Source organism: Calidris pugnax, unplaced genomic scaffold (genome assembly GCF_001431845.1).
Source record: "Calidris pugnax isolate Ruff unplaced genomic scaffold, ASM143184v1 scaffold54, whole genome shotgun sequence".
Taxonomy (NCBI): Eukaryota; Metazoa; Chordata; class Aves; order Charadriiformes; family Scolopacidae; genus Calidris; species Calidris pugnax.
The window spans coordinates 4,863,682-4,890,366 of NW_015090864.1; the positions used below are offsets into that span (position 1 = coordinate 4,863,682).

Consider the following 26,685-nt stretch of genomic DNA (forward strand, 5'->3'; position numbering starts at 1 on the left):
GGGCAATGACAATCATGTTAATACTATGATTGAACTGTATATTGCAATTGCTATTTTTTGCTGAGTGTAACCTTGCATTTGTATTGTGATTACAGCATATCATGTATGACTCTGCTGAATCAAAAATCCCATGTAACATCAAATATATTCATATAAGTAAATTTGATCACACCCTCCATGGAATACCCATGGAATATCTAAAAGAATCTGGTCAGAGGGTACTGGACTCTGCCAACCAGGCATGGCTGTTCTTCTTTCTGCAATTATCCAGAGTCAAGAATATAAATGAGCAAACATTTAGAGAAAGGCTTTTCTACTTCTTAAAGATGGGGCAATAGTAAAAGAAAAAGTTAAGATTTTAGAACCTATTTGCTCATCTTAATGGTTACAGAGACAGTGATAACAGCCATCTTCATTTAAGGTTATAAATTTTGTATGTTTATCTATGTATACGGAAACAGGTATTTTAATTGCACTGCAATTAAATTAACTTCATAATGTTTCATAGCATGCCATGAATAATATATAAGAATTAAAGACAAATCTGTCTCCAAATTTCCTGGTTTGATGATGCTGATTAGTGGATTTGAATACTACATCCAGCTGTAGTAAAGGAGAAAACAATGGGCTTGACTGGCAAAAGCTTCCATTTCCAAGTGCCACATCATTGCCCACCTCATCATCAGTGCACACCATCCAACAAGCCATTTCTCACTGGAAAATGCAATGGTTCCAATCTGGCTTTGTGTCCACTGCTTAAAGAGTGCCCATATTTAGAATCAGAATCATCTAGGTTGGAAGGGACCTTTCAGGTCATCGAGTCCAACCATCAGCGTAACACTGACAAAACCACCACTAAACCATGTCAGTAAACATCACGTCTACCCGTCTTTTAAATACCTCCAGGGATGGTGATTCCAACACTTCTTGGGCAGCCTGTTAAACTTCGTAGATTTAAGCAAAAAGTATCATTGTAAATGTCTGTGGAGTAAGCAGTCATTTCCTCATAAGACACTTCTGCCTTTCTGATGGTGATTCAGTGAACCTTTTCTACACAGTCAGATGGCATTCCATCTTTCTTGTAAGGCTTTTGTCTTATTTCATCTTGCTACGATGGTTAAGAGCATAAAGATACCTACTGGCTTTATAATGCTGCTGGCCTTTGGCTGGTATCAGTCCTACTAAATGCAAAGCTGAGTTCCCAAGTCCTTTACATTTGTATTCTTTAAGGAAATAAGATTGAAAGTGCTTATAAAATAACGTAGAAGTGTGGCTCCTGCTACAGGACATTTGATTTGCTTGGGGAAAAATCCAAGTTTATGTATTTATATGTGCAAATACACTTGTGTGTTTATGGTACGTTACAAGTGCCAACTGCTGTAGACAGATTGCTTGAATTTTCTCTTTTTGAGGATAATGAAGCCCACGTGCTGTAAGAAATGTCAGGATGACTAACACAGGTGAGACACTGATGTTATTTCAGATTATCACTTCCTCCAGCCTTTATATTATCTGGACACAAAAACACTTGTGGCTGAGAAAGCACAGATGCTCAGAGCGTAACACGTTTCAATAGCAGGAGAAGATCCCCTTGACCTAACAATCGTGTGCTCTTTTTTCCACAAATTCAAAGCTCTAGTTTCAGCTTTAAAAGGGGAGGGTGAGATGAGTGATGAAACAAATCCTAGACTTTTTTCCATTCTGTTTGTTGAATTTGATAGACTTTTAAAGCGTGTCTTCTGAGAGGCAATTTCAGACGCTTCTCTTAGCATCGTCCAATTATGCGTTGGCTGCAGCTCACTGTATCTATCAAAGTGTCACAGATGCTTTCATGTAGGCAATATATTGCTTTTCCAGACCCAAGAGAGGGGAAAAATCAGGCACCCCAACGTCTTCTCCTTAAGTAGGTGTTGAGCAAATTAGCCCCATTACGATTCAGCCTGCATTAGTCCATTAAAGAGCTGGAGGAAGAATCCTTTGTGTAAATGACCCAATGCTTTTGCTGTACAGTTGTATTAGTCATTTCCTGTTGTTCTTTAAAGAAAGTACTCGTAACCATATATTTAAAAGATCTTAATTTCCACATAAGCATAAGTCTAGAAAAATAATTTAATGAAATAAAGCCTTACCATGTATTTTAAAAGGTAATTAATTATTTTTTAACATCATCAAATTAAATTCCTCTTTGGCTCCAAGAACACAACACTTTCTCCATTTGCAAATACCCATCTAGTTATCCTATTATTAATGTGGCTCCTTGTATAGAAAACTTCTCTTCCATCCCCAAATCATTTCTGCTGCTGTTCCCAGATGTAATCATAGAATCGTTTTGGTTGGAAAAGACCTTTAAGATCACCAAATCCAACCATTAACCTAACGCTGCCAAGTTACCACTAAACCATGTCCCTCAGCACTACATCTACCCGTCTTTTAAATACCTCCTGGAATGGAGACTCCACCACTTCCCTGGGCAGCCTGTTCCAACGCTTGACAACCCTTTCATTGAAGAAATTTTTCCTAATATTAAATCTAAACCTCCCCGTAACTTGAGGCCATTTCCTCTTATCCTCTCACCTATTACTTGGGAGAAGAGACCGACCCCCACCTCGCTTCATGCAAAAGAGCAGGTATTTGGACCCTCAGTCAGAGGAACTTAGACATCCCACCTGGGATGAACGTGCTCAGATCAGCAGGATTAGGGCTCTTCAGCTGTCTTGAGACACTAGGTGGGAAAGCATTGTAGTGGTGAACTGATGCCTTGGCTATGAAGTTTGCCTCTTCTCACACTCCTTCTGTTGTATAAAATGTTTAAAGATCAAATGAAAATGTACAAAAATTGGGGAAAAAAGCACCATATGCTCAGTACTCTGATACCACAGGCTACAAGAGCCAGGGAAGCCATCATCAGACAGGGAACCACAAATTAAGCAGCAGAGAAGCTGAAGAAAGATCCCACAGAAACTTGTAATAGATGCAGAATTACTCTGTCAAGATTGCAAAGGAAAAATGAAATTCCTGCAGAAAACTTTTGAAGACAGTAGGGAGTGATGAGCTCCTCTGTTCCAGATAAGGCGGAAAGAGTAAATGATGTAGTTCAAGGTGCCATAACAGGCTGTTGAGGATTGTTCAGCTTAAATCTCCTTTTACAACTGTTTTGCGCACAGAAGAGAACCTCATTTTCTAAACAGTATTTGACACTCTTTTTTTTCAATTCTTCCAATCTGATGAATAATACAGTCTCTCAATCACCGTGCACTGCCAAACAGATGCTTTAGTCAATCAGCTTATTATGTATTAAATAGCTTATCCACTTGTACACTGGGTGTAGGTCCTTAAAACTGGCTGCTCCTGAAGGCTGTAGTTTATTGTTACCAGCCTGGACCTTTATTCCAGGGCATAATATCTTCAGCTTGCTAAAGCTGCCTCTGATTTACAACAGATAATCAGGTTTTTGTGTATAGCTTTTTCATAAAAAATAGAAATACAATGGATTAAAAATGTCTCTCAAAGAGTAAATATCCACTACCTGATACAGCTAGGGAAATCTCTAGATATACTTAATGCTGCTTGATGAAACAGTATTGGGAATATTAATTTTCTGACTTGATTTACTTCACTACCCTAATTTTCTTAGTATTATTTTGATAGACCACTGAGGAGAGAAAAAAAGAGCAATCCATATTTTTCCATTTGAGTAGATGATAAGCAAATTTTCCTGATTGAAATGTGCATCAGACCATTTAGAAAGCTGAAGATTACTGTATGTAACAGAATGATTTTAATACATACTTACAAAGAAAGCAATTTCCTGTTACTCTGTAATACCAATTATCCATTCAAAAGAGTCTGAATTTTACATCACCATGATTTTTTTTTTTTTTATAATTTCATTCTCTGATAAAAGGAAATGAGATTCCTTTATACTAGGTCTTTATTTTGACAAAGATGCCAATTAACTACTTTATACCATTTAGGCTTCACTATTATGTGGATCAGAAAATGGCTTCAGCTATTCTTTTAAAATAAAGGAGCAATGTAATATATTATAAAAGCTATTCTAATCTCTGCGCAGTAAAAGGCCTCCATAAATCACTAAAAGCTCTCTGCAGCATCATTTCCTCAGTTTCAGACTGGGCGACAAACCCCACATATGTTAATACTGTCCCATAAACAGCAATTTATGAGGGTTTTCCCTCTTGACCAAAAGCTCTCAGTCTCCATTGTATTATAAAAGTGTTATAAAAAAAAAACCACACTGAAAAGGTTCTAGTTTTGTAAAGTCACAGGAACATTGTACAGAGGAACACAGGTCCTGAGCTGACAAACAGGTATGCATTGTGGAGGCTACTTTCCATACCATAATTTCATTGACAGAACAAAATCAATATCACATCCTCCCAAAAATGGAAATTTAATGATATAAATCTCATTGGGGTAATTTCTTAGAAGGAGAAAGAGAGTATAAGATGAGTGATTCAGACCTTAATTTATCTATTCAAAACCATAACAGTTAAGCTACTATAAAATAACTTAAATTGTTATACTCAAATAGTACATACAGAGAAATTGCAAAATTAATTTTTTCCAGTCTATGTTGGTTGGTATTAGAAATCCCAATATTTGCAACTGAAAAGCTATCATTTAGTTTCTTATAGATAAGTTGCTGCTCGCGGTATGTAAGGTTTCTTTTGATTAATGACTACATAATTCTGCATTGAGTATCTGAAATCTGTCAAAGAATTTTAACATAAAATATTCATAGCAACACTGAAGAAAGGGTACCACAACGGTGATATTTTTCCTTTCCCAGATGAAGAATTCAGGTCTGTTTTACACATTTGATATTAACGCTTTCTATTTGGTTTTCATTTCTTTTCTCCCACATTGTGCAGTTGAAATGGTTCTGATTGATGCATCTTCATGAAATGAAAAACTAGGACTGATTACAAAAAGAAAACCCACACTATACCCTTAAAAGAAGGTGACAGTGAAATGTGCAAGGATTTTACAGTTAAGATTTCCAATTCATACCCAACTTCTCAGAATGGACTAGAAATTAATTTTTACTAAATCTATGATATTGTGAGATTTCAGAAATATATTCCAAAAAATTTACACTTATGCAACTCATCTGCTTTCTCCCAATTAAAGCTGTCACCATAATTGCTATTGTGTCCCTGTTACTATAGCAATAAAATACTGATTGCTGCATCTGATATATAATTTTTCACAATCTACCTTCCACTCATTATTTCTTAAATTGCTATAAAATAGTGTAATTTATCATAACAGGTAGTATGTACACCCATACCAATTACAGCATTGTCAGGAAACATCCAGCAATAAGTTGGTGGTTAGTTTTAAAAGAATGAAGAAATGAAATTATTTTTGTACTATTTTTAAGTAACCATTCCCCATCCTGAAGTTATTGCTGTGCTGTGGAGGGTAAAACTGAAGGGCAATTTGAATCTTACTTTAAGCTGACTGTTCAGCTTTATTGTAGATTAAACTACTTTACATTTAATGAATATTCTTTTTTAATAGCAAACTTACATCACATGAATATGTTTCACTTGTCTTTAAGTATTAATTCTTCTTGAGTTCAAATATCCATTAACATCAAATATTTGCCCAGTTCCATTAAGACTTGTCTGTATCATTTGCAAACACAGATATTGCTCAGCTTTTTAAATACCTCGATACATTTTCCCTCTAAACACCTTGATTCTCTGTAGACTATTTCCACGTTTTCCTTACGAATGGGAAATGCTTTTTGGCTCTTCTTCATTTAGCAAGGTTGAGATTTTGTCACGGCAACATTTACATTTCGACTTTTTCAAATTTCTTTTAGCTTGACGTTTATTTCCCTTCAGCTGCTCTCATTGACTTGAATTTGCTGAGGCTGGAGGTTCTTCACTTTTCCTGCTGATGGAGGAGAGGGGACTCAAACAGCCTTACTGTGAGTACAGTGGGCAAAATGAGGGTTTAATTTTAGGCAGCAAAGGAAAAGTCACTGCCAAGGGTGCCTCACTCTTCCCTGTCCAGCAGGGAATCTGTGTTTTCTCCCTACATATTTAAAAGAAGGTGGGACACATTTAAATTCCTCTTTATACTCAGGAGGGAGTTCACCAGTGCAACCAATGGAGCCTGGACAGCTGGTTCTCTCACCTTCAACTAAACATGCATTTTGTCCAGTTACTGCAATTCAACATTTCTGTATTTTTCATGTATTTCCTGTCCTTTGCAGGCTACGCAAGGAGTTGAGACATGTTCTGTAGAGACACTTTATAGTGGCATTCTTAAAAGTGGTTAGAAACGTAAGTCACAAGGATGGCAATGTCATTCAGACACTGAAAATCCTATTGGACATCCATTTTTTCCTTTGACGGGCATAAATATCTTTTAACAATCTACTCTTATGATCTGTCTATTTCTTCCATGTGAATGCAATGTCCAGATGTTTATACAAAGGACATTAACTTTCTCCATCCTCCTGGATACCTAAGCAAAGATTCAAACAGCTCAAACTTAATTAAGGTTGGATGGTTTTGAAGATATATAAGACCTATGACAGACAGATAGCTTGCAGGGAATAAGACAAAATATGAATAGGATTTGTGCCATGAAATTTAAGATTCATGTGACTGATCTGAACATGCTACTTTCTGCAAATGGTGACAATTGTGAAGTCAGATGGATTAATAAATCTTTTATCTGTTTTAACTTCCATAAGATTCATAGTATTTCAGTATAATTAATAAATTCAGAAACATACATTTTCAGATTTTACTAAAGCAGATAACTGAAACTGAAATATTCAAATATAATCTAAAGGCCAGTGCCTTTTGTAAAACAACTGTTACAGTGCAGACAGCTCTCACTGTGAGGCTGACAAACACATTTGCCCTGATAATTTTTGTCCACTTTACTCTGCTTCACTCCAGATATTCTGCAAAAGACACTCAAAAACCTTGGGATGGAACAATGTCTTAAAGAAACGCTGAGCTTGGAGCCTCCCCAGCTTTACTTACTGAGGTTACCGCCTTGCCCATGAGACCTGCTGTAATCACATCCTCTACTTTGATGGCTAAATAGACGCCTCCCTCAACACCCCCCTGTACAAATAACACAGTCCCTGAAGGAAGAGTATTGCCAGAGTGGTGAGGGATTGCTGGAAAGGGAAATAGAGATTATAAAGGCAGTCAGGAGGTTTTTCCAACTATTTCTTGGGAGATAACTGGGCTGAGATACATTTCTGTTGCATGTGAAGAAGTGACTCCTTGAATCTTCACTTAGAGTGGATGGAAAATAATGTAAGTCCTGCGGTTTATTGCACTTTCTCTTCTTAGAAAAAAGGTGTTTTGTGGAAGGGTCTTCTATGGGATTCGGTGACCTTTTATTTGCCTAAAAAGCATTAAAGAATCTGAGCAGAAACTTTTTTTGTAGGTGAGTGGTATATAAAAGAAATTTAAGGTGGGGAGCAGAAGTGAATATTTATTCCCTCCAGTGCAATATGTTTGCACAGGAGTTTCCCCTATGTTTTTTGACTTTTTTTTTTTTTTTTGCTGAAATGAATTAACTAGGGTAAAAGTAACACATAGAAGAATTAAGAGGTATATAAGAAAGGTTTTGTTCTGTGCGTAAGAATGGCAGTGACATACATTTTATATAAAAAGTTCAGATTCTTTATTTATAATTTTTATTTCAAAGGCAGAAAAATGTCAATAACCTTAAGTTTTGTAATATTACTCTCACAACAGTTCTATGCTTAGAAATATTTTTCTGATACAGACTAACATTTACTTTTTGAGACTTAAGAAGAATGATTCTTAATCTAAATGGATTTTTTTTGTAAACAAAGACTTAATTAAATCTGTTTTATTTGTGGAATATGCTCAACTGTGTTTGGTGAACACTTTTATCAAGATAAACTGTGGGACAGATACACTAATAAGTGAATATTGGTGGGAAAGTAAACCAGTAAAAGTAAATGTTGCCATCAAGAGGAGAAGAGAAGTTTCACTCTTTGGGGGTGAATTGGCAATAGAAAAGAAGGCAGTATATTAAAACTCACAGAAACAGGTCTCTGCTTTGTTGAAGCAGGAGAGATTAAATATTTCAGGTTTGCAGTTGAAGCAGCTGCAATAGCTTTTATGTGTTAAGAGTGGCACATTGTGTTCAGTTCACCACAGAGACAACAGGTAACCCTCTAGAGAAATGATCTGCATTAGAATAGAGCTGTACATTATACAGAGGTGTTTTATTAGGGTGATAAAGAAGACGTAACCAGAACAGAGGCCTAACAGAACCAATTGCTTGGAAGGTTCTTGCCATGGTACTGGTACTGTTCCTTTACCATGTTTTGTAGGTTTTGATTTTTTGTTGTACTACATTTTGATTTTCTTTGTAATTGACCAGAGGCTATTTTCCTTATCAATGGAGAAATGTACTTGGGATGAAAAGGATGAAAAGGTGACATTAATCATGAAAAGAGAGGAACCTAATTATGAAATTAGGTATGTCATTATTAAATGACATTATTAAATGACATACCTAAAGCAAATGGGCTTTTCAGAACTGACTTCTGATTAGATATGTTTCAATTTGTTTAGAAAAATGTTTCTGTGTAGAAAACTGTGACAGACAAAAGACCATGTAATTTGAAAATTTCACACAACTTGTGAATTGCTAAACTTCTGGCAAAGTTAAAATTTAGATACTTGAGATAAGGTTTTTTAAAAACTTACATGTTAGATGTTTGCTCACTCTACGCCAAACTTCTGTTAAAATTCTGTTAAAATTTAGATTGTATACTTAAGACAAGGGTTTTTTTTAAAACTTCCATGTTAGATGTTTGCTCACTGTATTTTATTAACATGGTTTTTAAATCAGATTTTATTTGCTAAACTTCTGGCAAAGTTAAAATTTAGATACTTGAGATAAGGTTTTTTAAAAACTTACATGTTAGATGTTTGCTCACTCTATCATATTAACATGGTTTTTAAATCAGATTTTATTTCATGGAATATTTGACTTTTGCTATGACCTTGAGGAAAAATGTTTCTCTTATGTTTTATCTAAAGTGTTGTCCTCCAAAGTATATATTCAGCTACTAAGAGACCTTTCTGTATCAAAATGTACGTGATGAAACCAATCTTCAGAACCACAAAATGGCAAATCTGTGATGCCGTTTGGTGCTTTTATTGCTTTTTTGTTAGTGGTAAAACAGTCCCAAATCCAATCCACGTATTTCCCTGAGTTTCTCTAGCTTTCGTTTGTTGTAATCAAGGTTATAGAACCCTTAATCACATTAACCACATTTGAAACACCACTTATATGTGGCAAGAAAAAATATCTGATATATTGGCAGACTGGCCTTTAGAGGTTGAAACACCACTTACATGTGGCAAGAAAAACATCTGATATATTGGCAGACTGGCCTTTAGAGCCCTAAATCTTAAATGCAAAACCCCAAGTTACCATTTAGTAATGTCATCTGGCTACAATTGTAGCAACTCCTACATGGGTGTCCTTAGCCTCTTGCGAATTTGAGGTAGCGTGAGCTTAGCTCTCATTCTTCAAGGGTGAAGAGAATTCCAGTTCCCTCTGTTTGCTGCAAAGCTTGAATACCCAAAAAATCTGCAGATGGTTCAGTACAGCACTACAGAAAACATGTGCTTAAAAATCAGAGTTTTCCCTCTCCTGGTTGCTAAATGTTACCTGCAGCACACGCTCCTTCCTTTTACTATTGTCCCTTTGGCAGGATCCAGCCTGCAAATCTTGGTGAATGAATCAATTTCCCTTCCTCCTTCTCTTTTTCCTTCTCCTCTTCCTCACTTCTTAGGGCTAAAAAATGAGAAACTCACACTGTCTGGCTGTGCTTCTTAAATCTGCTCCAGACCAGCTGATATTTCTTGGCATGGCACTTCTACATCAAGGTATATTCCATTTCACTCAGGATTTCTAAGCACACGTACTATTCAAGTTAGGAGAGGGCTGAGTCATAACCTGGCTCTTCTCTTTGTTTTTCAAAACTCCACACCTGAGCCTTATTGTCCCATCATCTGTGTCCAGAAACTGGTGAGTCTTCTTGGAAGAAGATTATTATCTCAGGTCTCTAGGCAGTTGTGAGCACATAAAACCACAGTGTGGAGATCAGTGACCCAGATGTCAACAAACTTTAATAACAGATATATGCAATTTTATGAGTTACATGGCTCTATCCATGCCATGTATAGTCCTGGGCCATGGAGTTCCTTGGGGTTTTCTCCACTCCCTGGGTTCCTCAGAGGTTGGAGAGATGGTCCTGAATCCTGATGTTGGGTTGATGGTTGATGGTTACTCAATTGAAACTGTATCATCATTGTCACATTTACTGTTGGTGTTCACAATCTTGTTCTGGCAACTTCTGAACACTTTTGCACTTCTTGATGACCAACAGGTCGTTTCCATGGTTTGGATATTTCCTTGGGCACACCAAAACTACCAGTTAAAGTTCATGAGCTTATGCTGTTAACTGTGCTGTTTATATCTGACTCATCCCAACTCCTATAGCAATGGATTTGCCAATGGTCATTAAAAGCTTTTCAGCTCTTTTTTCTCAGATTCCTGTGCTGCCACAGACTTTCTTAACTTCCTCAGTGCTTGCGACTGGCCATTTGACAACTTGTCAATTGACTGCTCAAGCACTTACAGAAAGTGTAATCTCTGCACAGATTTAAATTATTTATGATAGCAAAGTAGCTGAAAATCAGTCCACCCTTACCATGCAAAAGAAAATATGACTTAACGCTTCACTAATTGCTAAGAAGGCTTGTCCTGCAAGTAGTCATTAAGGAAGCAATGTAATATAAGGCAATCCTAGAATTTTTATGTGTTCACAGTCTGCTGGCGACTAATGATGTTTGCCCAGTCCTACCAATGACTGTAGAATTACTAATCTTTGGAAGTTTATCAGTTTTCCATTAGTTAAGGTAGCAAGAAGAGTAGTCCTAGTGGATGCAAAGAGTTGAATTTATCTCACCTCACCTGAGACATCTCATGTCATCAATTGTAGTCAGCTGGCACTCTGAGATGTGAGTCATTTCATCCTGAAAGAGATGTGAAAAGGTGGCTCAGCAGGAAGTTGAAGAGCTAGTGGAGAGGTAGCTGTCTAACTCTGAGATGTCTGCAGTGAGGTGAGATGGATCCCACCTAAAGGGGCTTTCTGGCTAAATGCTAACAGGCTCTATCAGGTCTTTGTAAATTGTTTTCTGAATCACCACACTGTTTGCTACTTTCATTCCCCAGTGCTGGGAACTGTAAACTGTAAATCCCAGTCTGAAAGAGTGGGAATTACCTCACTTTTAGTTTTGTTTTATAGGCAATGAAAAAAAACAGTTGCATTTTTCGGCACTCTTCATGTGTCTTAATCTGTATATTTTCTTATAATTAGCTGGTCTGTATCCTCAATTTTGTTGATTGCAAAGAAGATATAAGGCAGCTAGATCAGCTGTTGCCATCTCCTTTCATTCAGATGCTGTGCTGGGAAATTCAGAGGGCTGGGGCTCTCAGCCAGGTTGTCTGGGGAAGGTAAAAAATATTTGGGTTTGAATCTGGAATATTCAAAGGAAGGTGCTATAGCTCGGTTAATCTTAGGTGTGATATTCTAAAGGTGGGAAACTAATAAGCAAATATGCTGATTGTTGTCTCCCTTGCCAATCTCAATGGATCTACACTGAATGGTGTTATTCAGGGCCTTGAGATGTTTCTTGTAGGCTGCCATAAATAGGTAGACTAAATTGGCTGAAGTAGGTGTAATATTTGTTTTCCTTATATAGAGGCATTTGGGGAGGAGGGGGGAAGCAGGTTGCCTTTTACCTTTCAAATTAATGCAATGTTTTATTTCTTTTTCTATTATTACAGTGGTGCATGGTTGGAAGGCAAGAGGCAAGGGGCATAGATTGAAACAACAAGGGGTCCAAATAGATTGAGACAGTCAAGTACAGCAACAGGTCATGGAGTCTCTGTCCTCAGAGATTTGCCTGGATAAAGCCCTGAACTCGTGACTGACCTACCGAGTAGGTTCAGCTAGAGACCTCCTGAGTTCCCTTCCAACCTGAATTATTCTATAGTAAAAAAATTATGTTTTAATATACAGACGTTATTAGCATAGATGTTTTAAAGATCATTAAGAAAATGTGAGTTTGGTTCAGTTAAATCTTTTCCCTCAAAACATAGAAAAGTCTTTGAGGAAAGAACAGGAGAGGGCTACAGAAGCTTTGAACTGCTGTTAACTAAATCTTTCCTTGTTCAGCTCTAGAAAGGTTTGTCTTACCTGCTGGAAATGCAAATGTAGAAAGATGCAACACAGCCCAAGTCTATCATAGTAACTTTGGGTGGTGTAGTTGGCATGTCTTTCCAAGGTGATGTTTCCAATTGATGTTCTTGGCTCCTGAAACAATTGCTGGAGACACAAACAACTGGATCAGCCTAAAGTCCCTAACTTTGTTCCTCCAGGCATTGGATATTATCACTGAATAAGATGCAAAAGTGCACAAAAAAGAACTACAGTGAAGGCACTAATAACATTTCAGTTGTTCCAATAGGACAGGGCTTTTCACATGCAGCCTTCAAACAGCTGTTGTTCCAGTTACTTGGGAGATAATTTCCATGCATATTATGAAAATCTTTTTAAACCAAAGGGACAGTTTTAACAGACAAGAATTGCAGTCATCCAAGCTAAAGGGAAAAAAAAAATGATAAGGTAATCCTGGCCACTCTGATCGTACTAATTACCATTGTCATGCTGATCACAGTAACTGTCAACATGTTTTCACCTCTTTCCGTAATAGAGCATGAAGCCAGGAAATCAAATAATTGAGAACAACTTTTATTCATTAACTGAGGATTGAATTGGGTGGACTGTAATAGCAAGAAAAAGAAAGAAAACATCTTTGACAATAACCTTGTTTCCTAGTCTGTCACAATGAATATTCCTAAAGAGAAAAACACATTTAGAAGAAAGCAACCTTACTTCCAAAAGCTATCTAGCTAAACATTTTGGTATTTGAGAAATAATTCATAGAAAATACATTTGACAGCTAAAAGAACAAACTATAAATGCTTTTTCTTTTGTTTTGTTTTCTTGTAATTTTTCTTCGGTCATGTTGATTTCATTTTGCATTCTCTGGTCTTCAGTCAGTCAAAAGATAAGAAAACTTTTCATTTTAAAGAGATATTAGGCATCATACTATTTTGTAGGTATTTCAAGTCTTGAGAAAAGGCCAAAATGGTTGCTTCTAGGACATCAAGGGCAAAAATTGTTTTGCATTAACACTTAATAATTCTTTTGGTCAAATTGCTAAGTCTATCCATGGTCATATGAAAAACTAAATACATCTCAGCGTACTTTGTATGCTATCCTCCCTGAGTCTATGAGTAACAGAAATTATTTTGGGGATATTTTTAAAGATGCTTGAATGAATCAGGAACATTTTTTCTGGATTACTCAATTTTTAATAATCATTAGATTTTATTCAGGACAAGGCTGAGTAGCTCAGAATTGCCCATGAATGAAAAGTCTAGTTTAGCCTTCTACTTCAGGGCTTGCAGCTGCTGTCAAAGGAAATTTTGCTCCTGAGGTATGAGGCACAAGCACAAGACTTAATTTCCTTTCCTTAATGTTTTCTCATCTGTGGAGCAATTTATAAAAGCACCTGTACTAGCAAGGGCTCCCCTCCCTGGTTTCCAGCTCTGGCCAAGCACCTGCAGACTCCTCATACTTCATCTTGTTTTCCACCCTTGGCTTTAGCCAAGATTTTAGGTTTTGCTCTGCATTCTTATAATCTTGAGGGAGAACAGTGTGACAATCAAAATTTCTTTTCTGAGATTTGGAAGATGGTTTAATGGAAGAGAGGAGAGGAGAGAAAGCCACAAAGGAATCTCCAACAAACTCAGAATTTTAATGATGAACTTCTGAGATCACGTAGACTTTTACAGAAGTGCTGTGCGGAGGGATGGGTACGTTTGGATGATTTGGCACAAACCAGAATAAAGTAATTATTGTATTCCCTCCGTGCATTGCACAGAAATTGTGTCATTTCATGCATCATTCACAGCTCTCATTACTGCTACCACAACATCTAAATTGCTCTGAGCATCAACAAAACAAACACCACTTTGGCCAGCTGACAACTTGAAAACTTGGGTCTGGATGTTATCATTTTCATTTTTGCTATAATAAATACACACAGCTTCCAGACTCTGTGCTTGATCTTGAAAAGCATAAAATAATAAGTATTCTTGCCTGAATGTCCTATTTCTGTTCCAGAAATGTTGCCATTCTGTGCTGGAAGCAAGGGTTAATTTTCATATTTATAATTTTGTGTGCTTATTCAATGGGAGAGGCAGGCAGACTGCAAAAATGAAGAGATTTCACTGCAGTTAGTTTGTCACTGGATTCCAGCTCAGCAATGTGAGGGCAACTGAAGTCATGCTGTATCTGGGGAAAAACGAAATGGCATTGCACGGCAGGGGAAGGTACAAGGACTCAGCACACAGTTGGAAAAGTTATTTATTTTCAGTAAAACAGAAGCCTCTTGATTCAGACTTTGTGTTTTCCTGGGATGTCACATATAGTGCCTGGAAAGGAAAGGTGCAAGAGCCGGTCACCTGGAAGTTGTCCAGGAAGGACAGCTTAAACTTTCTAAGAAAACCTCTGGCTGCTAGTTATGGAGTCAGCTTTGAAGGATGCACTGAAGTGGTGCTGGCAGCTTCTGGATGGTAAGAGCTGGCTGTGTGCCCCTAATGTCATCCTCTTCCATGCAGACTCAGCAGTGATCCATCCTGGGTAAAGTCCTGACCAAATGGGGCCATTTCACAGTCTGTGGGTGGGACTGCACTGGTTCAGTAGCTCCGTGACTCTCTACGGAATCAACAATGTCTTCCTAGAGGTCATAATCAAAGGAAATATTTTAGAGAAATCTACATATAGAGCTTTTGAGTGAGTTTAGCACAAGAATGCAGGTCTGGATCATCTTGCTTTGTGTACTGTTTTCAGATTTTTCACTGTCAATATATGTGTAGTTCATGGACTTGCTTTGCAGCTTTTCACAGTGTTAAAGTAGAAGGTTGGATTCACTGGACTGCCAAAGCACGGACTCAGGTGGCATTTAGTTGAATGGATCCTATCCAATACCTGACCCAAATTCTCCATTAAATAATGCAGAGTATTTTTCTAGTATAATCTCAGTTTTGTTGTTATGTTATAAAATATAAACTTTATGCTTGATACTTGTCAAATCAAGCATTTTTGTCCACTCTGTCGGTCATTATTGGCCCTATGAGTCACAAATTAAACCTTCTGACACTTGGACACTACCCGTTCCTGTGCTGACACCACCAGGATGGGTTATCCACACAAATGTTTACATCTGCACTAGTTAATTTTATACTTGGCCTTCTGTTGCAGACACAGCATCCACATGTTCAATGTTGCAGTTTGATGGGGTTTACTGTACAATTTCCAAATACCAGGTTAAACCAGCACTGTAGGTTTTTTTGTGAAAACAGCTCAAGAGCATTGAGGATACCAGCTGTCTTAAATGAGGTGCTCTAAACACACTATTAAGTTTATAGAAGTTTGCCTGCACTCTATCAGATACACATAATTTTAAAAAAATACTGAACTGACATCTAACTGAAAAAAAAAATACTGATATTTTTATTATTATTTTTTTTTCTTTTTTGAAGCTGATAGCTCAGAAATTTTATGTTATTAACCATTAGTTTAATTTTCCTAAGTTGCCTGTTTTGGAGTTACCTGACTTCCTTTCCACTTCTTTCTGTTATTTGGACAGAATCAGTGACAAAGAAAAGAATGAAAAATGGCTGATTTCTTACTGTTGGGTACCAACAACTTCCGCAAGTTCACTTACGAATCTTTGGCTGCTATCGAAAAGAGAATTGCTGCCAAGAAGAATTCTCGAAGAAATACCATAGACCAGAAAACTGAGGAGAAACCACGTCCTCAACTTGACCTAAAAACTTTCCAGAAGTTACCAGCTCTCTATGGAAATCCTCCTCCAGAGCTCATTGGGGAACCACTGGAGGATCTCGACCCATACTACAAAGATCATAAGGTTAGAGCCAACCAAGATGATTGGATTTTAATCTGTTTTATAGTGTTTCTAAAAAGTAGTTATGTGAATGATCTATGAAGCAGTTTTGCTTACAGCTCCTTGGAAAAACTGTCATCCCTTTTAAGGTTATAATAATACAGGCAGTTGGCACAGCTGAATGATGTGCTGTAATCTTCTTTAAAAAAGCCTAATTTTGAATTATAGGAATTAAATAATAGGATCTTCATTACCATTTGAATCAGAATGGAAGCAGAAAATATATAATGCATAACTGAAGAAAAGGAGGTTTTGAGTCAGATCTAGAAGAAATTATTATAATTTTATAAATTTTCTTAAATTTTATGGCTTAAAACAATGTGTTCCTCTGTCTCAATGCTTATGCTTCGCTTACGTGTACAATAAATTATCATCTAAGTATAAAAATTGTTTAAAAACATTTACTGATGAATCCTTAAAACCTACTTATTCAAGCTCTATATACTAGTCATGAAGTATTGAAGAATACAATTTTTAATGAAGAACAGAAAAAGGGGAAATAATCCATTGGAAATTTAGCTTGTGACTTGACAAATGTTCAATACTTTTAACTAATTTGTACAGTCTTAGACTAGAGGATCACTATCAACAACAAATAATGATAAAGGCTGCAATTCTGCCCTCCACGTCAGTGTATCTTGACTCGATGAGAACCAAATTTATTTTAAGAGAATAGTCATAAGCAAGATGAGTTCCGTGCACACCTCTTTGCAAGTCTTAAGGTTTAAAAAGAAAGTTTATGCGGAGGTTTTGGTGGGTTTTTGCAGCTTGATAGTTACTGCGTATCAACTCTTTCATCAGTTTATGATGAAATGATAGTGAAGTATTACGAAGAGTCTTCCCATTTAAATAAATAGACTAAACTACAAAAATGTGATCACTTGTCCCTTTCTTGAAAGCTTAACTTCATGTTTGTTTATTTCTTTAAAGATTTTCATAGTGCTAAACAAAAAGAAAACAATCTTCAGATTTACTGCTACACGTGCCTTATGGATCCTCAGTCCTTTCCATCCAATCCGAAGAACAGCAATTAAAATTTTAGTACATTCATATCCTTTTGTTGGCTTCATTTGCTCTCTTTCATTACAAAAAACCACATAATTCCGTGCTTTTATATTTTAGAGCACTGAATGAATCTAGTCTTTTCTTTGCACCAGATTACTTCTGATTATGAATTACCTTGGAAATTATTGTTGTCTTGTGCTTTTGTGCTGCTCAGACATAGATACTTTTGTGAAGACTGGGGGTATTGAAGCCTGATCTTCTACAGATTTGTGTTTTGAGAATGATCTCTCATGTCCAATTACCCGATGCCTTAAATATCTCATGTTGAAGCCTTTCTCAATTATGTTATGATCTAGTAAATTCTCAATCCTCTTCTGTTTTCCCAAACTGTAGGAATTAAATTCAACCTGTGTGACAAATCTGATCAACCATTGGCCAATTTTAAGAAAAAAAGGCTAGGATAGGCAGGTACACATATGAAAACACGTAGAAAGAAAAATTATGCAAACCTAGTTTCATTAGGAAATCAGATTAAAAATACATATCTTTGGTACGTCAAAGTGAAAATTTTCCGGCATGCTGTTTCAGGGAATGCCTTCAGAATATAAACATAATATAGATCTCTCATACATCAAATTTAGGGGATGGGAATCACTAGTGTTTTGCTCTAGTTTGGCACTGGGGAATGAGGCCAGAGTAATAACACTGTCGCTTGGGGCTGAACCAGGCCCAGTGCAGAATCTGCAGCGTCCCTGTGTGGATTTTAGGTTTCCAGCCCTCTCCTGGCCATGTGGTGCTGTTAGCTGCAATGGGTACAAAGTTCTTCTTGTAGCAGGGTACAGACAACCATGGAGGAGCGATCCCTCTCTTCTGAAGCTTTCCCTGGGCAGCAAATTGGCTGATACTGACATTTCAACTCTAGCAGTCCAGCTCCTGGGCTTGTGGTGGCTTGACCATGTCTAGAGCTAAAGCCAGGAGACTTTTTTGTGGGGATGGAGAGGATGGATGATGGAAAGGCTAGATGTCTTTCCCATGCATTTACTTCCTGGATTCCAAAAATGTGTGGTATGACACAAGGTATGAGATTCAGCTCCAGAGCCAAGTGCTTAAGCTCAGGTGTCTACATGTGAGCTATATGCCCAAGTTCATATCCTGTCATCAGGAGGTCTCAGAGAGCAGCTGGGCAGCCCCAAGAGTTGGCTAAACGTGGGCAGCTAGTGTCCTTTGAGACACCTGCAAGTATCCTGGCAGAATTCAGGCTGCCCCTTCAGAAGACCACAGCTCTGCCAAATTGGAGTAATGTTTGGGCTTCAACTCTGTGACTTTGGGCAAGTTTTTAACTTTTATGCTATAAAATGAAACTGAAAATCATCCACCCTCCCACACTTTGAGTGATTGAGGATTCTTTTACCAAATTTGCAATGTTTAGAGCAGCAGATCTCTACCCCATACAGAAGTCCAGATGGCATGAATAAGAATGGTAGTGTGTTGTCGTCTAATATGAGTCAATACTGGAAAATATTTGTGCATGTTGTTTTTATGTGTGCTTTAAACTCAAAACCAGATACTATGCCCATGACTGATAGAATATCATTACGTTTCTGAAACAATGTCCTATTCTTTGCCTTCACTCCCATGATTTACATTATTCACTTTGTTTATCATGTGCACTATTATAACAAATTGTGTATTCATGGCTTTGAGTGAGTCCTATAAGTCTTCTCCATCTCCTTCATGGAACAAGTATGTTGAGTAAGTATCTGTGGGTATGTATGCTTTTTAATTCTGTAGTTATATAGAATTACTGATACGTGCATGGAAACCTTCATTCAAGGTGGAATCATAGAATCATAAAACAGTTTGGATTGGAAGGGATCTTAAAGAGGTCCATGTCTTTCCTGTGTTGGAGGCTTCAGAGCTGGGTGCAGTACCCCAGGTGGGGTCTCACCAGAGCTGAGTAGAGGGGTAGAATCACCTCCCTCTCTCTGCTGGCCACGCTGCTTTTGATGCAGCCCAGGATATGGTTGGCTTTCTGGGCTGCCAGCGTACATTGCCAGGTCAAGTCCAGCTTTCCATCCCTCAGTACCCCCAAGTCCTTCTCGGCAGGGCTGCTCTTCATCTCTTCATCTCCCAGCCTGTATTAATACCAGGGGTTGCCCCAACCCAGGTGCAGGATCCTGCACTTGGCCTTGTTGAACTTCCTGAGGTTCACCCGGACCCGCTTCTCGAGCTTGTCCACGTCCCTCTGGATGGCATCCCATCCTTCAGGCGGACCCGCTTCTCGAGCTTGTCCAGGTCCCTCTGGATAGCACCCCATCCTTCAGGCGTGTCTTTATCCAGACACGTTTCCTGTTGTTGCCAACGCTGCTGAAGCACATCAAGAGCTGCTTCCTTTTAAAATTCTTTTTAATAAGAGTGAAATGCTGAGTATTTGCTCTAATAAAATGTTCTCTCAGAAGCTTCTGGCCTGTGGGACATTGTTAAAAAGTAAAGCTCTTGTCTGCAGCCCTGCCAACACTTGCAACATTAAATCACAATGAATCCATGCATTTGCAGTCATACTTATACTGGATAATCCCACGTTTTTATTTCTTTTAAGAATATTTCAGCTCTCACTTTTCAATTTGGCACGAAAATGTTGTAATTCTAACACCTACTGCAAAGGAAAAGATTTTAAAATACTTAATTTTAGAAATAACTCTAAAATTGTTTCTGTCTCATGATACATGACACAAACTGCTGGGAATAGCAAATCCTCATGCGAGCAAGAACAAGACTCTACGTAGTGTTAATATACTGTCTCCAGAAGATGCTGAGGTACTTCTCTACCTGTGAGAGCATAAAATGTTAGATAAGAGTTGTACCTGCTGTTGGCATCAAAACTGCTGTTCAACTGCATTTCAATAATAATTTCAGAACACTTCTTTCCAAATGAAAAGGGAAGCACTGCATCCATATAATTTCTTAGTGCATTTGCTGACTACCAAATGAATGCCTTTTGAATTCCGTAGGGAGATCGCGTTCTTGTTGAAATGGTAAGTGCACTCAATAAGCCCAGAAGAGCTTTTACTGATAATTTTCCATTAATAAAAATAATTGCCATCTTAAATTGAAAATCCTGTACTCTTGTGTTTCTCCAAGTGTTTTAAACATTCTGCACAGAAGTGGTTGCTGTGTGCCCAAAGTAAATAATACACAGCATATCGCACGCTCATTTGGACAGTTGAACCCAGAGGAAGTACACATTTTGATCTTTATTTTAGCAAGTAGCTGGGAGTTTTGTGTTTCTCAGATTATAGGGACTCACATGAAAGAGTTTGAAAAAAATTGTTGCATGCCAGAAAAGCATTACAGTCGTGCATGTTAATAGCCAAGCCCAGACTGCAGTCAACTACAGTCTCAAACTACATAGGAGTCAAATACTGATAGAATATACTGAAATCAACAGCAGTCTTTCCATTACTTCTCTGCAGCTTTGGCTTGGTTCGTTGGCCTAGATGGTGAATAGTCTAACTGTGTCTCTTCTGTTAATTGCTAATGTTGCTATTTTCCTTTGGCACTTTTCTCCCTTCCTTAGATACACTTTCACTGGCATTTACACTTTTGAATCATTGATAAAAATATTGGCAAGAGGTTTCTGTCTAAATGAATTCACCTTCCTTCGAGATCCCTGGAACTGGCTGGATTTCAGCGTTATCGTTTTGGCGTAAGTGGGTACATATAAAATATGGATTACTTGAGGTTGTGCTCTGTATTTGAAGTTCTTGGTGCAAAAGGCTGCCTGCAGTACGAAAAACCACCCTGTGGGCCCTGACTGCATCTGAAACTATCTGGGACATTGACTCTTCCCCTTGTTTTATGGCTCACCGTATAACAACACTGTTTGAGTCTTTCAAGAAGGGAATGGAGCGATCAGAGCAAGATATACTCTGTGAGGTGCACGGGAATGGAGGCATTTCAGTCAGTGAAAAATAATAGCTGGGCTGTCAAATAATACAGATATATTGATCCTGTGAATGAAAGTGTAAGTTTGAAAATAGACACAAGAATGGACACCAGGACAGTGCATTAAATTTGGGCTCCTTATCTCCAAAACATCATAGTTTGAGCTTCAGTTTGCAGTAGTTGGAAAGCTTTTATACCGGTTAGGTGCATCTACAAAAGGGAGATCAAACCAGTTGACCCAGCGTTTCAGCCTGAAATTAATAATTTTGAGAGTTTTCTTTGTTTATATTTTAAATGCACGCTATTTTAGGATGCTGACACAAAAGCAGCTGTGCACAAGCTGAGAGGTACCTCATAAGGAAGCTCTAATAATCAAGAAATGGGTTTCTATTTTAGAAGACTTTAGACAAGTCCTTGATATGTAGTTTATTAATACTTAAAATGTGCTCAGAAAGACAGTTAAGAATGACCACTGTAAAATAATTTCACTGTTTACTCCGTTCAGCCACTTGATGCATCACATCCTGACTTTACAGGTACGTGGGAGCATTTAGTAACTTGGGAAGCATGTCAGTCCTTCGGACTTTTAGAGTTCTGAGAGCTTTGAAAACTATTTCAGTAGTCCCAGGTAAGAAACTCTATTTGCTGAATATTTTCTTCTACTTACAACTGATTCTTTGCTCCAATCAGAATGTTGGCTTTTGCCTTTCCCTTTTTTCTTTTTTTTCCTCCTTTTTTCTGTATCTTTCATTGACTGCAGGCAGCTGAATTTGTGGACACAGTGTCTCAGTTCACCCGGCCCAACCAGAATAAATCATGCGTTAGAAACAACCTTGTATTTAATCTATTTTCATTATGCCTTTAAAGATTTTGTTAACACTTTACAATGTCAGTTTCATAGAATATTCTTCTAGTTGTTCTATATGTTATGGTTCAGCACCTCTGGTGTCTAAGCAGAGTTTATTATTAACCATCTTTGATTATCCCTGGGAAAATAGTTCCTTTTCATTTTTCTCTTAGTTATAAAGCCAGTGGATTATTTCTCATGACAAAATACAAATTAAGAACCAGTAGGTTGCCTCTGTCTTCTCTTTCTGTTTTTTTTTTGCTCATAGTCATTATTGTTTCCGGTATCTTCACAGATTACCAGTGTTGGAAATTTCATTTGAATTATGCATATTACTCTTTCTGGATAAGAAAAACTAGAGTATCTCTGGTTCCTCATCCTTGCCTAAATATTTTACGGGGATTAAAGGAACATCTGGAAATTATAGGGTCAATCAAATAAGGAAAATATATTGTTCTCATATTAATTACTCTCTCATCCAAAATCTATTTGCATTGCAAATACATTTGGCACACGCTATGCAGTAATTTAGGTACTTTGGTTGTTGTACATTGTTTCAACTCTAATCCAGTATGACGTAGGAATCTCAGTTTTTCATTCTCTTTTTTCTTTATATATTGTCTTCCTAGGGCTCAAGATCATTGTAGGAGCACTTATCCAGTCTGTTAAGAAACTTGCCAACGTGATGATCTTGACTGTTTTCTGCCTGAGTGTTTTTGCCCTCATAGGACTCCAACTTTTTAAGGGCAATCTAAGACAAAAGTGTGTCAGGAACTCTACAGACCTTAATGAAACTTTTCCTTTCCTTAACAAAAGATGGGAGTCCTATGAAATGTTTGTTAATGATACAGGTAATTCTTCTCCTTAATTCTTTTTCAGATGAAAGTATAGACACCTATGCATGCATGGATAACTACTGCTGTAAATTATATTGATGTTTTGGTGATTGATATTTGGATGAGCCTGATAATGGCCCTCAGATTGCCAGAGCAGTTTGCAGGCATCCAGGAATGCTGCTCTTCCCTTCATTATATGAAACAGCACTCCCAAATTTTCCAGTAACATCCAACTCTGTTTCCCAGAATGATATGACAATAACTGAAATGTGCATTAGCTCATTCTCTGCTGTAATTCCCCAAAGTTCACCTTTTACTACATGCTGAAGAGCCCGTACATCTTCATTTTGCTGCTCAAAGTACTCTTCAGCTTGAAACCGAGAAATTTGTTTAAAAATCAAAGTTACTTTCTTCTTCACGTCATATGTATCTCATATAGGTGATACGTATTTTATGTCTCATGTAAGTTATATTATATATACATCTTTCATGTACATATCTTGACTGAGGCTGGTGATGGAAGCACAGAGCAGAGATCTGAAAACACACCAAAGCATTCTCAGGGGAACAGCAACTGTAAGATGCAAATCAGAAAGGAAAAGTCTCAAAATGCATGAAAATATACACTCAAAGGAAGAAATATATATGCCAGAAATATGCAGAAAGCTTCATCACTGAAGAAAATCTCCACCAGCGAGTTCAGACATAGAAGTAGTTATGTAGGGAGAAAAACATTCTCCCAGGGGAAATGATGAAATACATTAAAATATCTTACAGGATTGCTCTTTGTATGCCCTCTGTGTGGGAGACTTGTTCAGACAGGATTTATTTATAAATTTCATAGTCCAAGGGAAGAAAGCCTTTATATAAAAGATTTTTGAGGAAAAACTTTTTGCAAGAAACTTGTACCTACTGAAAAAACACACGTAAGAAAGAAGTAATTTACATATAAAAACCCCCTAATTTTCTGTGCTGAAAAAACAGGAAACAAAACCATATTTTTTTTTTCCTTGTGTGTTTGTTTGTTTGTTTTAATGCAAAAGATTGCAGCTGTATAAAAGCAGAAAGTAGGACTCAAAAATTTGAAAATCTGTGTTGCTTCACAAGCTTTGCCTTGCTCACATCCCGTGCCATACGCATGGTGTGCACAGTGATTGGCAATGATGACAATAGGAACAGGTCCCACACAGGTTGAATGAAGGCTAGATGAGTTTCTGGCAGGACTTATGACTTTTAGCACTGTAAGCCCAGTTTTCTATTAAATGGGGGTGTTTTTTTGATATTTTTTACAGGCTGATTTGGTCCTGACTTGGTGTGAACCTCCCATCTCCAACATGGAGAACTAGATTATTATTACACTCATTACAATTCTCTGAAGCCCAATCACTAAATCTTCTTAAAAAGACTTTTTGTCAGTTTGCAGGAGCAGAACTGAACAAAATTTGGGTGGAAAGTAGCCCAGATAGTGACTCACCTTTTTATGGTGTATTTACATGGTACGGTAGAGCTGATATTAAAGATTCCTGCTGGCTCTGAATCATGCTGACTTCCCTGATGAGCACAGCTGGAGTTTGAGAAGCACCAGGAAGATATGAGACTTCCCTTGCATCTGGGATAATAAACCCACATCTTAATGGGGCTAATTGGCTGTTAGAACTAAAGCTATTACTTTCAGTCTGTGGCTAGCTCAGGCATCAGAGAAACTTGCGCTAGGAGAAGTAGGGGAAGAGGTCAAAAAGGGGCACAGCCCCAGTGTCCTAATGGAGAAATCTGTACTTCTCAACTAAGCAGGGTTAGGACCTGCTGTTTGGCTCAGCAGGGCAGTGACACGGCATGGTGTATACCCACACGGCCAAAATATACTCTTTCTTCCTCCTCAAAACAAGACTTTGTTTTTATTGTTCATTGGAAACAGAACTCATCTGTGCTACCCACAAACGATGTTTGTGCACTGTCCTGGGGATGGCTAATTGCTACAGGCCAAAACTGTGCCAGAGTTTGGGCTAACATTTACCAAACCTGGGACCGGGCTTGAGCTTCTGCCTTCCAGTTCTTGATTTCCTTTATGCAGATGTGGCCAAAGTGATAATTTTAAAAAAAAAAAAATAATTTCTGATTTAAGGACTGAAATTTGTACATACACATATGTGTGTTTAAAAATGAGGACAGGGCATCTTGCAATCTGGTGCAGTCACTGTGAGGGTGGGAAACCTGTCTCTCTTACTTTAGTGCTTATTTCACATTTGCTAGACAGCAATTTGTTGTGTGTGCACATACACTTACGGGTCACTGATTGCTCATCCCTACTCATATCAAAGGATAGAGGATTTGTGATAGAAAATGCTTTGGTTTTAATTCCCCCCCCCCATCTTTTTTATAGCATACTTTGCTAAGAAAGAAGGCACCTCAGATATTTTGCTGTGTGGTTCTGGTGCTGGGTAAGTGCACTTACAAATATTTCTTGTTTGGAAGTTTTCTCTGCCTCAGCGCTTCTGGTTTTGCTCAGTCCTAAGAGACAAAAGCAGAAATTCAAGGCTTTCCTTGAATGCAAAAAAAGGAACTTAGACAACAAAATACAGTAAACAGCCAATTTAATACTTTTAGAGAATGAAGCATGGACCTGCAGTTGGCTTACTCAGGTCTCAATTTCTTTGTGCCTTTCCAGAAGTGCTGTCTTTCTCTTCCCCGTGGATGTACAAGAGAACTGAAAACATGAAGGATCTCAGATATAACACAGGACAGACACTCTTTGTAAAGGCTCATGCATGTTAAACTGGGAAAAGAAAACATGGGTTTTGGGGGGTAGATTCGGGCAAGAAGGGGCAGGGGATGAGGATTGGTGACAGGAAGTCATGCTGGGTTGGTGGTCTGCTCCAGCCTGTCTTCTTCTCTTGTTGCTGGGTTGTGGGTGCTGCTTCTTCCATCCCACTTTCCAGCCAATACTATCTGAATAGAAATTTGATTTGCAACCTATACAGTTCAGAGCTGAACAATAGTCAGAACTCTCATATAGGCTAAAGTTTTCCTTGAAATCTGCATGGTTAAAAGAACTCAATTTCTTATTCTTATTCTAGGATCTGTCCTCAAGGCTATGTATGCTTGAAAACTGGGCCAAATCCTGATTACGGTTTCACTAGTTTTGATACTTTTGGCTGGGCTTTTCTTTCCTTGTTCCGCCTGATGACCCAGGACTACTGGGAGCGTCTGTACCAGCAGGTATCAACTTTGTGCATAACTCAGAGTTGGTCTTCCAGGGAGAGCAACAGCCAAAGCAGAAAATGTGTAGAGAGGACAAGAAACCTCAAATAAAAGCAATAGCTGCAAGTCATCAAGCCCACATCCTCCCTTCTGTGGGAGTCACATCAAGCTGTGACTCCTAGGAAAGAGATGCTGAAGAATTTCCCAACAATTCCTATCTCTTCCCAGTCCTTATCAATCTGCTGGTTTACAGACTTTAAAAAAACTACTAAAAGGGTCCTGTATTGTCCTTCAAAAAATATAACAATGCCTCCTCAGGTCGTCCTCATGGGGCTTGCGACCAGTGATTCATAGGCAATGAAGAGGGAGAAAGAGGGGGAAACCCCTCATTATGAGAAAGACATTGAGGTGCTGGAGCGTGTCCAGAGAAGGGCAATGGAACTGGTGAGGGGTCTGGGGAACAAGTGTGATGAGGAGCAGCTGAGGGAGCTGGGGTTGTTCAGCCTGGAGAAAAGGAGGCTGAGGGGAGACCTTATTGCTCTCTACAACTACCTGAAATGAGGTTGTCTGGGTGTGGGTCAGTCTCTTTTCCCAAGTAACAAGCAGTAGGACAAGAGGAACCAGTCTCAAGTTGCACCAGAGGAGGTTTAGATTGGATATTAGGAAAAATTTCTTCGCAGAAAGGATTGTCAACATT

At 38.1% G+C, this 26,685-nt stretch overlaps 1 protein-coding gene across 1 annotated transcript in view; it reads left to right on the forward strand.

Moving 5' to 3' along the window:
- The first annotated feature begins 15,866 nt into the window (after nt 1-15,866).
- LOC106889645 (sodium channel protein type 5 subunit alpha-like) overlaps nt 15,867-26,685 on the forward strand; it is a 52,005-nt gene continuing 41,186 nt past the window's right edge. Inside the window, exons 1-9 of the mRNA XM_014944865.1 lie at nt 15,867-16,121; nt 17,088-17,206; nt 18,807-18,914; nt 20,740-20,871; nt 20,924-21,079; nt 21,644-21,735; nt 22,584-22,805; nt 25,171-25,228; nt 25,865-26,006. Coding sequence (XP_014800351.1) covers nt 15,867-16,121; nt 17,088-17,206; nt 18,807-18,914; nt 20,740-20,871; nt 20,924-21,079; nt 21,644-21,735; nt 22,584-22,805; nt 25,171-25,228; nt 25,865-26,006 — 1,284 coding nt within the window. The remainder of the gene's footprint in view (nt 16,122-17,087; nt 17,207-18,806; nt 18,915-20,739; nt 20,872-20,923; nt 21,080-21,643; nt 21,736-22,583; nt 22,806-25,170; nt 25,229-25,864; nt 26,007-26,685) is intronic.